We start from the raw sequence: 18611 nt of genomic DNA, 5'->3' as shown, positions 1-18611 counted from the left end.
ATTGAATCATTGTAAAACTATTTTATGTACTCACCTTCAAAATCATACAAGAATATATTCTGAAGACTTTCATGAATAAAGTATAAACAACCAAGTGCCTGAAAAATATAATTATATTAATAAAAGAATTAATTATCCAAACTATCCTAAAAATCTGAATAACTGTTGAATAAGATAACTGGTGTGATTCTTTCACTCCAAATATGGCCACAAGACAGCCATCTTTGATCACAAAATCTGAATAACTGTTGAGTGAAGATAACTGGTGTGATTCTGTTACCGTACTCAAAATATGGCCACATGGCAGCCATCTAATTATAAACAGGTGATATTAACGTGCAGAGTGTAATCACTACAGATAATTATACTTAACTATTGTGCAGCTTTAGCTACAGTGCAATGTCTGAAGTTGATGAGGAAATACAGTTCTTCCAAAACTATTTAACAAGCAGCCTATTGGCTGAGATATATGAAGCCAAAAATTCATCAAAATTGAAGATATCATCATGAAAAATATGTATCAAATAAATCGACATTAGGGTTTTCAACAAGAAGTCAAAAATATCACTATTTACAAAAATGACAAAAATATTCATCAAAATTAGAGAATTGAAGATATTATCATGAAATGAACAAATTTAGGTAAGGTCTACCCAAGGTCTACACCAAGTATCAAAGCTATCAGACTTCGAGTTTTCAAGAAGAAGTCGAAAAAGTAACAAGCAGCCCCTCGACTGGGTTAGCTCCGCTGTTAGCAATGCACATTTCAATTAAAGAACAGAAAATATCATTAGAAAATGAACAATATGCATAGTATCAATGCAATGGGACTTGCTGTTTTCAACAAGAATTCAAAAATATCATTTTTCACTATAAATGATTGGACTTGCGGTTTTCAACAAGAATTCAAAAATATCATTTTTCACTATAAATGATTGTGGTTTTTGTGTCGAAAATATCACTTTTTACCAAAAATGACAAAAATCTTCACCAAAATTAGAGAATTGAAGATATCATTACAAAATGAACAAATCTGAGAGAGATCCACATGTAGTACCTATATATGTAATATCAAAGCAATCGGACTTGAAGTTTTTAACAAGAAGTCGAAAATATCACTTTTTACCAAAAATGACAAAAATATTCACCAAAATTAGAGAATTGAAGATATGATCATGAAATGAACAAATCTGAGAAAGGTCTACCCAAGGTACATACACCAAGTATCAAAGCATTCAGGCTTGTAGTTTTCAAGAAGAAGTCGAAAAAGTAAAACATTGACACGGACGACGACAGACAAGTTATAGTTATAAGTTGTTTGGCCATACAATTTTAGCATACTATTTCTTTAATCTCAACTGAGTTTTGAACAAAATTAACATCATTTTGCAAACGAACGTTACTTGGTGAGAAAAATAATATAAAAAATTAGCCAACGTTACTCAAACTTGTGTGTCTGCAACGATGATATACACAAAAGAATGCATTATTAACATTATTACAAATTGTAATAATGAAGATAAACTGAAATCATGACATGTAATAGCAATGTACTGTTGTTAAGGCTCACGACACCTGCACTAACTAATCACATGGACTATGCTAGTAAACGTGTACACCATGGTTACAAGGGAACACTCCCGAGACGTAAATCCGGTATTTATTGATCTTTTATATGCAGGTGTGCTAAATGATTTGACGTGTACTTGAAACCCTCAACCACTGGGTCAAGCCGATACTATGCAGTGTTCTTTGGGTTCCCAGCTGGTGTTTGGTCAACTAATCTCTTTAAAGACTGCTACGGCTTTGCTAGATGCTAGTGAAACATGACGCACGGTAAGAGCGCTTACGTTTCACCTAAAATCCAACAGATTACCGACCACCATATTTCTTTTTTTCAGAACATTGCTGCACTTTACTGTAACTATCAGGCCTTCTGTGAGGTCTACTTAGGGATCATCAAGACAAATGGACTGCCCATCATTAAAACACGCAAGACATCTTTAACATCTATATTTGCCAAATGGACTGCCCATCATTAAGGCACATACATGTACATGTAAGACATCTTTAACATCTGTATGTACCCTCAATGGACTGTCTATCACTGTGTATGATTATGACTTACAAGATCTGATGTATAGCCACTCTCATTCACAAAATATCAATCAGACAAACAGTTTTCAAGAAGTTGAAAATAATATTTACATGTATGGTAAATGTAAGTATATGACCAACTGCTTTCACTCAAAATAGAAGAAAATGCATAATATAATGTCACCAAATAATCAACCAACTAGAGTGATGAGTCTTCAAACTGTTGACATAATTAAACAGAATATTAAGTGAGCCTGAAAGGTATAAATTATTATTATTTTAATATTATGTTGTCTATGGCAAAATCTTACAACACTTATTTCCAAGATTTCACAATCACTCACTTTGGCACTGAGGTCTGAATTATAAATCACTTAGACTCAGCATATAACTTTTCCGGTTCAGTTTGGGTAAAAATTTTATCTATAATTTTAACACATAGTTTATATTGAAATCAGAAAGTCTAAATTGGTGGTGCCAACAATTACACAGTGTTTGACAATTGGGGAACTCATTCTGGTTACGATCAATTTCTGTTTACTAATAAAGCACAAAGTATTTTGACAATGTAGGCATTCATTTGAAACTTTATCCGTGATACTATATCATTTAGTTTTCCAGCATCTGCTGCAGTGATCTACAATTTGTTAAAATTAACACGAGGCAATCATAATTAAATAAATTCATTAACAGTTTAATTATTTTATATTAATTAATAATAGTATAAATAGTATAAATCTAGAACTGTTTAAACCAAACAAATTTTAGTTGATCTGAAAGGCTATGTCTACCACATAACTGCACATTATCCCAGTCAGAGATTATGGTGCTTGTGAGCAGAGGCATCTTGGTCTTCTTGACTCTACATTAAACAGGACTGGAGAATGCATCAAGCACCGCTTTGCACAATCTTTCAACAGATGTAGTCATCCCAACTGTATCTAAACACCGTGGTGAAATATAGAGTAAACCAATATTACAAACATACCTAGTAACCATTAGTATTAATAACAGTACTAGTAGGGGATGGAGTCGTGGCCACCCCAATGTGTATGTACATGCGGTTTATTGATCAAGACGTAATGTATATTTCATTGACACCATGTGCTCCGATGACATGTTTGTTGCATTTTCATGGTTTTCCACCACCCCACCCCATCAGTTTATCATTCTAACCAGTGTCCAAGACATTAACGCTGACCTACGAATCAGCTGTGAAAACATCATCTAGTAAATTGATGAGTCCAAAATGGTACAAAATGGCACAGAAGTGCCGGGGTCCATTGCTCATGTCTGTCAGTGAGTCAGCCGTTATGCTAAATGGAGTGTGAAGGAATAGCCAGAACTGGCAGCAAATAGATCCTAAAGCTATAAACAGTAGCTGACATTTCACTGTAAATTTGATGACAAATGAGAAGAGGCGTCCTTTGATATTATTCCTCCATTATAAACCATCGATTATAACCAGACACTGTCAGAAGCTAAAGATTCCAATCATACCAGTAATTCACAGCTCATTATTGCTTTTATTAGATCAATGGTTGGACAATCATTTTCTAAAGTAATTTAATAAATGGTTTGGAGGTAATGCTAGGTTACCAAGCAGTGTTATATCTGTGTGATTCTTTATATTGTGAATCTGTGTTATTATCATGGTAGGAACATCAGAGAATGTGCTGGAGGCTACAATATGTGTCTATTTTATTTAAACTTCTTTTATAAACTGTATACTGGTTAGTACAATGTGTTTAATATCCAAATTTCCTAATTTTCCTAATAAACAGTCAAGCTAATTCAGTAGTTAACACAATGAAACGATCGCATATTAGGCGTAACAGTGAGCATGCTAATTAAGTTAGACAAATTTACTAGCTTGTCTTTGTTACTGTGAGTCAGACTTAGTTGATGGTAGTAACACTTGTCTTGATCATTGTTTAACAGTCAGGTCAGGTTACTAGTACATGTACAAAGTCACAATCCATGATTCTCTGTATACTTGAGAAGATGTACAGAACAAAATATGAATAGATTGGATTGCACTGATTTCAAAGTAAAGACACTTCAATCAGCCTGCCAGGCAAATCATACACGATTTACAAGGAATTAAAAAAATAATTAAACTCATATTAAAGAGAAAGGGCAAATTGATAGTTTTTTTTCATTTTATATAGCAGACATTTACATTCATAATGTTTATTTTGGCTTTCACTTTTTTTATTCTGGCTGATAAACCTGATCTGTGCACAAAAAAGAAATGTACAAGGATTGAAGCAACACATTATGATGACAGTTTGCAAAATATGTAATAGATAACTCAATACATTGGTAAGTCATGTCAATTACCTGATATCTTGACTAACATAAGAAAATCTTTACATTGAATAATACTTATGGTACATGTTTGTCAATTTGAAAATATAGTTTTCAACAAAGTTACGGACAACATTTTGGTGTAAATTTGGTTGTAATCTATTCGGCCGATCAGAGAGGTTGTCATTCATACTATATGGAATAGGACTGCATCATGTGACATTCTTATAGCCAATCACAGTGCATTATTTAGATTCAAATGAAAAATGTTTATAAAATAGTCAAACAGTGAAAAGCAAAATATTTCATTACACTCAAATCTTGATAATTAAATTTAGCTCATATTTTAGCTACAAATTTTCATTCATAAAGCTTCATGGTCTAATGAATTATTGAATGTTACATTGACACTGAAAATATTTGTTTATTAGTATTTATGTAAATGACAGATGTGTGGTCAAAATAATTCATATTTTTTTAACGATTCAGTATACAAGCAATGCATTTTTTTGTTAGGGTGTACTTTTATTGGTGGTGCACTTGTAATGGAGCAAATAGATTGACAATAGATTGAACTGTTTTGTTTAATTGTTCTGTGATTAGATGTGGATATACTACATTTAGTTGAAAAGAGTAATCGCACAACAAGGTGGTGTAAAATTCCAACACATATAACATTTCATATAACTATTCTCCGTTGTTTTTCATCAAAAAATAAATACATTGTTCGAAATCAAGTCATGTTTGGTCTACTATTAATGCAGATATTACAGTTAATGTACATGATATGATAATAGTTTTCTCAGGTTTACTCAAGTAAATAACACAAATACACAATAATTAAGATGGTCAATCAATACTATTGAATTCAATTGTATACAAGGTATAACCATAAAAATAACTATTTACTGATCAAATCACAAATACAAATACTACTTTTTAAGAAATATATATATTTTTTTACACTTTTTACATTAACTTAGCTCATCTTGATAGTATAAGGGCCTTACGATGGCTTATTAGTTTGAATTTTCTAATCACTAAGTAAAGGTGTCAACCACATACACCCCTCTGAGTGCATACTGGAATGTCCTTTTATTAAAAGTTCCTGACCCCTGATCTATGTAGTAAATTTTCTCTTGCAGGTGTGTTTATTAACGTAGTTGAAGTAGAAACACATGTTGGAAAAAGTTTGATAGTGGTGAAAAAAAACAACAAAACAAAAACATTGCCTGAAGATTATGACAATTCTATTTGTAGCAACGTCATCAGACTGATGGATTGAAAGTGGGGATTGACGCACAATACACGCTTCAAGTTCTGTACAACAGATGCTAAAGTGTCAAAATCAAGAACAATTTATTGAATTCTGATATATAGCTAATTGATTAAGGCACTTACAATGGGCAAGATAGAACTCCAGATATGAGATCTACCTTGGAACACTTCAAACACAAGAGCCCTATCTACTACTTCTATAATATAATTGTCACCATGACGACCAAGCACAACTATTATTGAGAAAAATATAATCTATGCCATCCAGTTAGAAGCACGTAATCTAATGTAATCTAAAATAAATGCATTAAATTTCATATAGTTTGAACCATTATAATGTATTTTTCTTAGCACAACAAGGGCTTTCCTTTCATTTTTATAAATATTCATAAATTTCAATGGCAGTAGAATTCAACCAGCCAATCAATGAGCACACAGTGCAACACCATCATTTGAAAACTTCCAAAGTTATTCAATTGGTCAATAGTTTGTTTCTGTTTGAATTGTGTGAAATTAATACATTTTCATAAAGATAAAGAAAAAGTCTTTATTTTTGATGCGAGTACACTACAAAGTTATGCTTTTATTTTATTTCATTTAACCAATGTACAGTGTACTGTTATAATACTACATTCTAATGGACTATACTAAAAGATTGTTATGGAATAATTGCATCCAACAGGGCAGATCAGGGTTATCTGAGGATATATGGGCATTCAAGACCAAGGTATACAACCACATACAACAGATGTCAGAGGAAAGAAGGATAATAACAATAGAATAAGACTTTATGAATCTAACATACGTATAAATGTTGAATTCATGTGAAGACACATGATGTACTTCTATTCTGTGAAATATGTGAGAATGCATTGGTTTTATAAAAAGATGTCTAACACACTAGATTGCAATACCTAAATACAAAATTGTATTCATAAATAAATTCAATTTGGACACTTACTTGTGATGGATAAACAACAAATCCCCATTTGAGTTTATCATTAGATGTCCCTCAGTGTAGCCATGAACTGCCAGAATAGGTGAGTTTACCATTAGATGTCACTCAGTGTAGTCATGAACTGACAGAATAGGTGAGTTTATCATTAGATGTCACTCAGTGTAGTCATGAAATGACAGCATAGGTGAGTTTATCATTAGATGTCACTCAGTGTAGTCATGAAATGACAGCATAGGTGAGTTTACCATTAGATGTCACTCAGTGTAGTCATGAAATGACAGCATAGGTGAGTTTATCATTAGATGTCACTCAGTGTAGTCATGAAATGACAGCATAGGTGAGTTTATCATTAGATGTCACTCAGTGTAGTCATGAAATGACAGCATAGGTGAGTTTATCATTAGATGTCACTCAGTGTAGTCATGAAATGACAGCATAGGTGAGTTTACCATTAGATGTCACTCAGTGTAGTCATGAAATGACAGCATAGGTGAGTTTATCATTAGATGTCACTCAGTGTAGTCATGAAATGACAGCATAGGTGAGTTTATCATTAGATGTCACTCAGTGTAGTCATGAAATGACAGCATAGGTGAGTTTACCATTAGATGTCACTCAGTGTAGTCATGAACTGACAGAATAGGTGAGTTTATCATTAGATGTCCCTCAGTGTAGTCATGAACTGACAGAATAGGTGAGTTTATCATTAGATGTCACTCAGTGTAGTCATGAAATGACAGCATAGGTGAGTTTACCATTAGATGTCACTCAGTGTAGTCATGAACTGACAGAATAGGTGAGTTTATCATTAGATGTCACTCAGTGTAGTCATGAAATGACAGCATAGGTGAGTTTACCATTAGATGTCACTCAGTGTAGTCATGAAATGACAGCATAGATGAGTTTATCATTAGATGTCACTCAGTGTAGCCATGAACTGACAGCATAGATGAGTTTACCATTAGATGTCACTCAGTGTAGTCATGAACTGACAGCATAGGTGAGTTTACCATTAGATGTTACTCAGTGTAGTCATGAACTGACAGCATAGGTGAGTTTACCATTAGATGTCACTCAGTGTAGCCATGAACTGACAGCATAGATGAGTTTACCATTAGATGTCACTCAGAGTAGTCATGAACTGACAGCATAGGTGAGTTTACCATTAGATGTCACTCAGTGTAGCCATGAACTGACAGCATAGGTGAGTTTACCATTAGATGTCACTCAGTATAGTCATGAAATGACAGCATAGATGAGTTTACCATTAGATGTCACTCAGTGTAGTCATGAAATGACAGCATAGGTGAGTTTACCATTAGATGTCACTCAGTGTAGTCATGAAATGACAGCATAGGTGAGTTTACCATTAGATGTCACTCAGTGTAGTCATGAAATGACAGCATAGATGAGTTTACCATTAGATGTCACTCAGTGTAGTCATGAAATGACAGCATAGATGAGTTTACCATTAGATGTCACTCAGTGTAGTCATGAAATGACAGCATAGGTGAGTTTACCATTAGATGTCACTCAGTGTAGTCATGAACTGACAGCATAGGTGAGTTTACCATTAGATGTCACACATTGTAGTCATGAAATGACAGCATAGATGAGTTTACCATTAGATGTCACTCAGTATAGTCATGAACTGCCAGCATAGATGAGTTTACCATTAGATGTCACTCAGTGTAGTCATGAACTGACAGCATAGGTGAGTTTACCATTAGATGTCACTCAGTGTAGCCATGAAATGACAGCATAGGTGAGTTTACCATTAGATGTCACTCAGTGTAGTCATGAAATGACAGCATAGATGAGTTTACCATTAGATGTCACTCAGTGTAGTCATGAAATGACAGCATAGATGAGTTTACCATTAGATGTCACTCAGTGTCGTCATGAACTGACAGCATAGGTGAGTTTATCATTAGATGTCACTCAGTGTAGTCATGAACTGACAGCATAGATGAGTTTACCATTAATGTCCCTCAGTGTAGTCATGAACTGACAGCATAGGTGAGTTTACCATTAGATGTCACTCAGTGTAGCCATGAACTGACAGCATAGATGAGTTTACCATTAGATGTCACTCAGTGTAGTCATGAACTGACAGCATAGGTGAGTTTACCATTAGATGTCACTCAGTGTAGTCATGAACTGACAGAATAGGTGAGTTTACCATTAGATGTCACTCAGTGTAGTCATGAACTGACAGCATACAAATGTAGGTGAGTTTACCATTAGATGCCACTCAGTGTAGTCATGAAATGACAGCATAGGTGAGTTTACCATTAGATGTCACTCAGTGTAGTCATGAACTGACAGCATACAAATGTAGGTGAGTTTACCATTAGATGCCACTCAGTGTAGTCATGAAATGACAGCATAGGTGAGTTTACCATTAGATGTCACTCAGTGTAGTCATGAACTGACAGCATAGGTGAGTTTACCATTAGATGTCACTCAGTATAGTCATGAACTGCCAGCATAGATGAGTTTACCATTAGATGTCACTCAGTGTAGTCATGAACTGACAGCATAGGTGAGTTTACCATTAGATGTCACTCAGTGTAGTCATGAAATGACAGCATAGATGAGTTTACCATTAGATGTCACTCAGTATAGTCATGAACTGACAGCATAGATGAGTTTATCATTAGATGTCACTCAGTGTAGTCATGAACTGACAGCATAGGTGAGTTTACCATTAGATGTCACTCAGTGTAGTCATGAAATGACAGCATAGATGAGTTTACCATTAGATGTCACTCAGTGTAGTCATGAACTGACAGCATAGGTGAGTTTACCATTAGATGTCACTCAGTGTAGTCATGAACTGACAGCATAGATGAGTTTACCATTAGATGTCACTCAGTATAGTCATGAACTGCCAGCATAGATGAGTTTACCATTAGATGTCACTCAGTGTAGTCATGAACTGACAGCATAGGTGAGTTTACCATTAGATGTCACTCAGTGTAGTTATGAAATGACAGCATAGGTGAGTTTATCATTAGATGTCACTCAGTGTAGTCATGAAATGACAGCATAGGTGAGTTTACCATTAGATGTCACTCAGTGTAGTCATGAACTGACAGCATAGGTGAGTTTATCATTAGATGTCACTCAGTATAGTCATGAACTGACAGCATAGATGAGTTTACCATTAGATGTCACTCAGTATAGTCATGAACTGACAGCATAGATGAGTTTACCATTATATGTCACTCAGTATAGTCATGAGCTGACAGCATAGGTGAGTTTACTATTAGATGTCACTCAGTGTAGTCATGAAATGACAGCATAGGTGAGTTTACCATTAGATGTCACTCAGTGTAGTCATGAACTGACAGCATAGGTGAGTTTACCATTAGATGTCACTCAGTATAGTCATGAGCTGACAGCATAGATGAGTTTATCATTAGATGTCACTCAGTGTAGCCATGAACTGACAGCATAGGTGAGTTTATCATTAGATGTCACTCAGTATAGTCATGAGCTGACAGCATAGGTGAGTTTATCATTAGATGTCACTCAGTGTAGTCATGAACTGACAGCATAGATGAGTTTACCATTAGATGTCACTCAGTGTAGTCATGAACTGACAGCATAGGTGAGTTTACCATTAGATGTCACTCAGTGTAGTCATGAACTGACAGCATAGGTGAGTTTATCATTAGATGTCACTCAGTGTAGTCATGAACTGACAGCATAGGTGAGTTTATCATTAGATGTCACTCAGTATAGTCATGAGCTGACAGCATAGGTGAGTTTACCATTAGATGTCACTCAGTGTAGCCATGAACTGACAGCATAGATGAGTTTACCATTAGATGTCACTCAGTGTAGTCATGAAATGACAGCATAGGTGAGTTTACCATTAGATGTCACTCCGTGTTTTCATGTCAATATGAATATAATTCATCCATCAATGTTTAAAAATACTTTCATAATATTTTCAAACATCATGATGAATATCTTGTATATTGTATTTATTGTGCATGTGAATGACTATTCTGCAATGTAATTGAAAAACCAAGTCATATTCTGTTGTACAAATATCAAAATATTTGTTCCACTCTAGCCAATTGCCTGAGCAGAGATGCCAAAGATGGCAGAGCTTGAGTTATGAGTTCTTTAATATAAGTATATGTGCTACAAAGCTCAATAATAACCAGTTAATTCAAGAATTTAAACGTTCAAATATTGGTACATTAATTGTGGCAGATTGAGTTTAGAAAAACACCCTAGTGAGAAGCAATTTTTCATCTTTAGCAGGAATAATAGGAAAAGGAAAACTGCTTGGGGGCTTGAATCAAAAGGATGTAATTTTGGCGACAGAATTCTCATTTCTGGTGCAAAACCGACAAGCAATCATAGCTCAGTTTGCTTTGAATTGGGTAGAACAATAGGTTCTTTGGAAATATAATAACAAAGATGACATGCCAGTAGGGCATATGGGGGGTATTAGGCCTAATTAAAATGACATAAATCATGGTTACTGCAGCTCTATAGTCACCTTTACATGCGCTGAGAGGTGCCAAGAACGCGGCAACAATGCACGCTGAAAAGATCAGTACTGTAGAAATGTGGAAATAATTCCTCTCTCCCACATTGTGTTTTTTTTTAAATCCTAATAAAAAAGGCGATCAATCTTTATAATCTTTCATCAAAACGGACATCAACACTATTTTCATGCACTCTTCAAGAGCAAAAATCCATTGCTATGGAAACTGGCACATAACTCAGCCACAGTTATATTAGACATGGTAATTTATATTTACCAAGTTATTTTTTTTTAGATTCATATAAACCATTTCAAATTTGAGATCTTTATTTAATGTGGCCCAAATAACAAAGAATGGATATATATTAAAATGAACAATTTGTGATAATATCTTACATAGGAATAGATTTGTAATTTTAAATTGTTAAGAGATTTAATGATTGGATGGATTGGAAAATACTGTCAACCCATTCATAGTCAATATAACTGTTATCAATTGCTCACAAAACTATATTCAACAAAATATCATGTTGTAATGTTATTTTTAGAACAAACCTGACAATGCAAACGGTTTTGTGTGTAAAGTTGATATTTTGATGGCATAGCATGTACTGTAGACAGTAATTTCAAAATCACAGTGTTTAAAGAAATTCAAAAAAATATTCAATAACTAGTTATATTTTGCAATATTAATGTTTTTTTTATGAACAAATGGAATATCAGAAAGCATCCCCACAAATGGTTTTATTCTTTTTACCACCAGATCTGACTTTTTATCACAAATTCACAAAATAGTCCTGTTCATAGTCTGCACTTTCCTTTAGAATATTAGACCAAAAATGGCAAAATTTTCTGAGTAAAATCTAAAAAGTGACTCAAATTTTGTCAAGAAATATTGAAGAATGTAAGAAAAAAGTGTAGAAAAGGCAAGAAAGTCTGGTGGTAAAAAGGTTAAGCTTAATATTTAATGTCAAAGTCTCTCAATTGTGATCAAAATATGATTGTGAATTATAAAAATTCCATTTTGCCTGTGAATAGGAATTCAATGATAAAAGCATGTTTTATACAAGACTGGTGAAACGCAAAGTGTGGCATGTGCAAAGCCAGTCAGATAATGCAGTTATACTTCAATTTATGAATGGTTTGCACAGTTTTGACTATGGCAGGAAACAACATATTACTTGACCTTTTGCGTATTTACCTTTAACATTTGCCACGTAAGAACACCGACAAATGTAACATTTGTCTGCCTCGTTTTCTCAGGTGTTGAAACTTTGCTGAGTCTTTGAAGCGTGTTTGTCTGATATGCGAGGCACCTGGAACAACCTTTCAGAAAGTCAACTTTTGCATCACGGTATTACGTGTCAAGCTGATGAAGGTCTCTACATTGTCAATATTTTGGGTCTGTTTATTTAATTTTTTAAAGGCATTGTCACAAGTTTTAGATATTTTATAAAAACTGACACAAAATTAAGACAATTTGGTCTGCCTATTGTCAAAATGGGCAATTTTCAGTGAACACATCGCCGGAATATTTTAGAAAACTACTTAATAGTTACAAAGAAATGCCCAGGTCTAAAACTAAAATAAATTAAAATATCAGTAAACTTTTCTCAAGATTCTTCTATATTTTTTATCAAATTCTAAGCAAGACCTATAGACAATGGGAAACTAAGCACGTTTGGCCAAAAATTAACAAAAATGAATACATAAAAATACACAAAACTTGTGGCGTTCTAGTAGTTAAATATTTAGTATGTACCTGGTGCACTGCTCCATCCTAGAAATATTCGTTATTGTTTACAAAAATTGAAGTGAAAATATTTATGAAAAGTGCCATTTTTACAAAATTTTTAAAAATAAAATAGAAATATTCGAAAGAACAAAATTGCAGTTTTATTTTAGCAAAACATGTACTATTTGTGTTCTTTGTGAATTTAATGAACATAGCAGTCACATTATGAAGTCCACATAAACAGTAAATACATATAGCAGTAAAAAAAGGGTCAAGCTATCATATGTATTATCATGTTACCAGCATGCTGTGAATCATAAACCGTATATTGCCATGACAACCACTTGGACGTGCACTAAAAGGTGAGAAAATTGTTATAAAAATTCAGAGTTGGACAAGCTGTAAATATTTGTGAAGGTGTAAAATGAAATTAACAATCATGAAAAGCAAATAGTTTGATTTGATAGTAAACTATGACTGGGTCGTATCGATGATTAAAATTACTAAGTTTATATGATAGTGTATATGTATGACATAGATTTAAGACTTCACTACAGATATGAAATATTAGCTGATTGATACTTAGGTAGAAAAGGGGTCAGGAGAAAGGAGAGATGGGAAAGAGGAGAAAAGAAGGACGAGTTTGAAGAGGAGAAGGGGAAAATAAAAAGGTAAATGGATTTCGTATAAAGGGGTAAGAAAATAGAAATGGGGAGAGGAGGATGGGTGGAAAAAATAAAATCAGTGAGGTAAGAGGGAAGGGGAATGATGGAGAAGGTAGTAGGGAAGAGTTAAAGGAGATTAAGATGGAGAAAAGATGGAGTAGTGAGGATGGAAGGAAAGGGGAGAACAATAGTAGGGGATTGAGTGAGGGTAGAAGGGAAAAGGGAGGATTGGGGACAGAAGGGAAGGAAGGGACAAAAGCTGGAGAGCTAGTGAGGGGAGAAGATTGGAAGGAGTGTGGTTAGGTGAGAAGGGATGACATGATGGTAGAGAAGGGAGGAGGTGAAAAGCAGAGGCGAAAAGAGAGTTGAACTATGTAAACATAGTTTGAATGTGAAGTACATGTGGGCATTACAGTGTGCAGCTGCTACCTTGTGAGTCTAATGAAAATGACAAACAAGAATCACATTGCCTTGAGATATGTCACATAGATATTAAGAAAATTAGAACGCATTTGACTAAAAGAGTGTCTGACTTGAGACAAGCAAGCAGTGATCTATCTTGAAAGATACAATTGAAAATCAGCACACTTTAGTAAATTCTCTTCTCCCATGAACAGAAGTGATGCTGACTCCATGACAACTCATAAATACAGGGGCTATAAGAAATATGAGCACTATATAATAACCAACACAGCGGGATTGAGTTTAAAAATATTGGAAGTTACGACCAAATGAAAATGATTAATGGTAGTAATAACACCTAAAGATCAAATAGAAGGAAGTACTTGGCCATCAACAAGGAGATATTTCACACCCACTATGCTGGCATATAAACACTTCAGAAAGTTAGGCTTGAGACCACATGTTGTATATTGACAATTTGTTCACTGAAACGCTGCCAAATCTGTTCACTATTTTACACTGGGGTAGAATTTAATGGCTGTAAATTTCAGCATCATTTAACAGCGTCTTTTCACTTTTTATTTTATTTTATTACGTTTAGAGAGCTTGATAGGCTTAAGCCGTATTGCTTGAATGTTCATTATTGTTCATGCTACATTGGCCATGCTAAACTAACCACTAAGTTATGGTCCAGTCCTTGCCTGGCTACCCAACCATGACAGTTGAAGCATGAACTTGGAGAATTAATAGCCGAGTCTGTTAATCAATTGGTTTATTTTCAGTGAGGGCCAAGTAATAACTTTGGGGGCATGGAAACATGAAAAATGTCCACAGAATACTATCCAATCCAAGATGTATTTGGAAATAAACTATGATAGCCTAATTGCTTAGATGTTTTCTTATGGTTACATGTCCTGCCAAAGACAACTTGTTTCCGATGCTCACATTTCTCAAGTAATATTGAAAATGATCCAAATAATTTTTATATTTTTTGCTTTTTATTGATCTGTTATTAAAGCACTGAGATTTGAATGAACTAACTAAATTAATTATAATTTGCATCTCAGTGAAAAACTGGTGTTTTTTATTTTGTCAGGAAATGGGTATTTAGTAATTAGAATACACTACTAAGAAGGATACCTAACTACAGGGAATTTCTGATTTTCTACCAACTTGAGTAAGAAGTTTATTGAAAAAAAAAAATCCTGAAAATGAAAATAAAAACGAATTTGGTTTGGATTACTGCTTACATTAAAGATGAAAATATGGAGTGACTAGGAATAATTAATAAAAAGACATCTTCATAAACGGTTACCATAGTATCATTCTTACTGAAATTTAAAATCCGCGAATGAATTCCTTGTCACTACAGAGCATCAATTTCAATCCAGGAAGCATTTTATCACACTTCAAACAATATATCACAGCAACAGTAGTTGAGTTGTAGTATAGAAAAGGAAACTACACATCTATATACTTATCACATTTATCACATCTTGCAAGTAATTTAAAATAATTTCCCGTATTCAGCGGTTTCTATGATTACTGATAATTGTTTAAAATTTTATTTGGCAATTTCATTGGCCCATGATTTAATGAAGCTATATAATTTGGCGTTATTGTCAAATACCACCCTATACTAATGTTTATGATTTAATAAAAACACCATAAATACAAATGAAAAATAGAACAATAGATCTTGACAGGTCATGGATGAGGTCACCACGGGGGTTCTTTCATAACCAACAAATAAAGGAATAAATAGTCAGACAGTTAAATTAAATGAATTGCTTCATTTGCATAATTAATGCTGATTAAAGTAGCACAGTGAGGGTTAAAAGAGGGGTTAATGAAGTTTTGATTAAAACATCTCAATAAAAAAATGTATCTAATCACATCTCAGATTTTTCTTGTTGTTACTTACTAAAGTGACATTTATGGATGGAAGACATCCTCTATGTAATTGAGGTGCCAAATTGTAGTGGTCGCTGAAAGTCGATGACATATAACACCCCCTCCCTCCTCCTCTCACCATTCCAACAACTCACCCCCTTCTAATCCCCCTTAGGTACATATGCCTAAAAGGAAGTTTGATATTGCATAGTGGCCATTTTTAATACTCATAGGATGAATTATATAGACACTCAACAACTTTTTGCGATCAGCAATAAAATGAAAAAACAAAGGAAACATCTGCTGCGATAACAGAGTTTTATGTACATGCTATCATCTTTACTGCCATTGTTTACTTTTGCTAATGTTGTGATTTCATTAATGCAAAATAAAAAATATGTGCATTTTTTATTTAAAAAAAAATCTAATACAGAACCAACAGAGTGGAAAAATACATAAAATGATTTTACACAGTATGTCTTTGCTGAGGAAATAAATAAAGTTTTAATTTTTAGTTGAGAACCAGACTTTTATAAAGTTTAAATTTCCTAGCAACTTGCAACACTGTCAGTTTTTTTTTTATTAGCAAGTTATGGAAATTTATGGGACATGGCCGAGCTGTGTACACACAAACCCTGACAAAGCAATGCACATACAGGAGCCTGTAGTGCACAGTATCATTAATGAAGTAACCTCAAAAACAATTTGGCAATTTTTCATCTAAGGATTTTTTCACCAACAATAGTGAGTGAAGTACTTGTAGCGATGGGTGGAAGTATTCAATGATCAGACTATGACAGTGAGTTTGTGAGCCAGTCAAAGGCCATAACTTGTTTATACAATATGATGAGACAATACACATGTACTACACATCAATATGGTACAGCATATCTTTCCCTACACACCTCTCTGCTATGGTGACAAATAGTAGCAGTTATTTATGATGCCCGTACACTCATTAACACTTTCAACAAGCGGGATATATATTACACAAATGGACAGAGAATAACCCACTCCAGCGCTTTCATCACGCACTCCAAATTTGTGATACGGTTGACCTCAGTACACAATCTGGATGAGGAGTCTGCTTTGTTGAACTTGCCGACGGACATAAAAACTGAAGGGATGCAAAGATATTAATTTTATTGGTTGTGATATGTACCAACAAGTGCAGGAGCTATTTAGTGGCAGAGTGGCACACACCCTTCACAAGTTGCCATTTTAACAATAAAATACTAACTGTTATAGATACAGGTGCGTGAATGGTCAATACTCTTGTTTGAACTCTGACCTACAGAGCATTAATTTCATCAAGGTTCCAGAGATTACAGTCAATTAAGAAAGACACAACGTTATCTGTTAATTTGAAGATGTCTAGTTTCATACAAAATATAGTACACTTCTAAAAAAAAAATTGAAATAGCTGATCGATTGAATTTAAAACTTTCTGAATTAATCTAAATGTCTCACTATTAAGTAACACACAATGTATAAGCAAACATTATACTGCCCTCTATAGTTGAACTGTCATTATAATTTAGTGCCCGATTTAGAAGAAAAAGAATTAATTACTCATCAGTGATGTCACCTAATGGCAACATGCTTTGAGTGACGTATATCATTTTCTCAGTGATTTAACCATCTGTTGCAATAAACTCTGAATTAAGTTTGGGAAATAACTATTTAGCATCAACCATGGATGCATTATGACTACATATAATCCTTTGATTGAGAGTGATACATCATGTAGAATACGATCTAAAATAATCATCATTTTACACTAGGCATTAATAGGCATGGCAGTGTTATTGATGTTATGCTCCACCTTCTTTGACAACATGACAACTGTCAATCAGCCCCAAGTCGCATGCTGTGCTTGTAGCTCACCTGTCACTCAAGTCAGTTTTCATATACCTGACATGCAAGCTGACATCTTACCTCAATGGTCAAAGACAATGAACCTTATCATCTCTGTGTACGACATGAACTTAACTAGACCGACAGGTGAAAAAAAGATATTAAAAACCAATTCTGCAATGATAGCCTCAAAGTTTATAAAAGGTTACAAAATTGGACACTATAAGATTATTTTTTTTTTATTTTCATGAAAATACACAAAACACCTATAAGCAGACACAAAGACATGATGGGGAAAAAATAAAAAAAATGTTCAGTTTTAAACTATGATTTTAATACTGGGAGCAAGCAAACCTTCACTCCAATAAGATTAGAAATATGGTTGGATTGATTTTAGTCACATTTAAAGCATGAATACTTTGAAGCTTTCAGAACAGATGACTTCAAGTGTGGTACGTACAGATGTGGTCTTAGAAAGCTGAACACTTGTATTAAGAGTCACATACAATAGCCCTTAACTCTGATTTAAAGACATTGCTAGGTATTGTTAGGAACTGTTGATGGATTAAAAACAGTTCCAATTTATACAGACATATTTCAGGACTTTAGTACTAGGCTAGAGATGTTAAGGTATAAATAAGTTAAAGTAGCAACAGTAAAGCTTACATAAAAACTTAGTTGTCACCAAAGTGCAGACACATTTTTGTTTACAGTACAAAGTGGCATAGAATAGACGAGACACCTCTGCATACAAATGTTACTAATCTTGATTTCAATATTTCAAAAACAATACAAAACATCCTAGAAACAGGCAAGCTATCAAACAAAATACTAATTAAAGAAATAAGCAAGTAATTCAAAGTTGAAACAAAAATCATCATACAAGTACATTGTAGATAAGGATGC

General features: G+C 34.0%; 1 protein-coding gene across 4 annotated transcripts in view; it reads right to left on the bottom strand.

Annotated features, from left to right (window-relative positions):
- Positions 1-18611, bottom strand: part of LOC100377226 (inositol polyphosphate-5-phosphatase A-like) — a 105125-nt gene that overhangs the window by 24586 nt on the left and 61928 nt on the right. For all 4 annotated transcript variants that reach the window (XM_085504169.1, XM_085504171.1, XM_085504168.1 and 1 more), the window contains exon 5: positions 35-98. In XM_085504169.1, the coding sequence (XP_085360295.1) occupies positions 35-98 (64 nt within the window). The remainder of the gene's footprint in view (positions 1-34; positions 99-18611) is intronic.

Source organism: Saccoglossus kowalevskii, chromosome 10 (genome assembly GCF_978046115.1).
Source record: "Saccoglossus kowalevskii chromosome 10, keSacKowa6.1, whole genome shotgun sequence".
Classification (NCBI taxonomy): Eukaryota; Metazoa; Hemichordata; class Enteropneusta; family Harrimaniidae; genus Saccoglossus; species Saccoglossus kowalevskii.
This window is presented reverse-complemented; position numbering and strand designations above follow the sequence as displayed.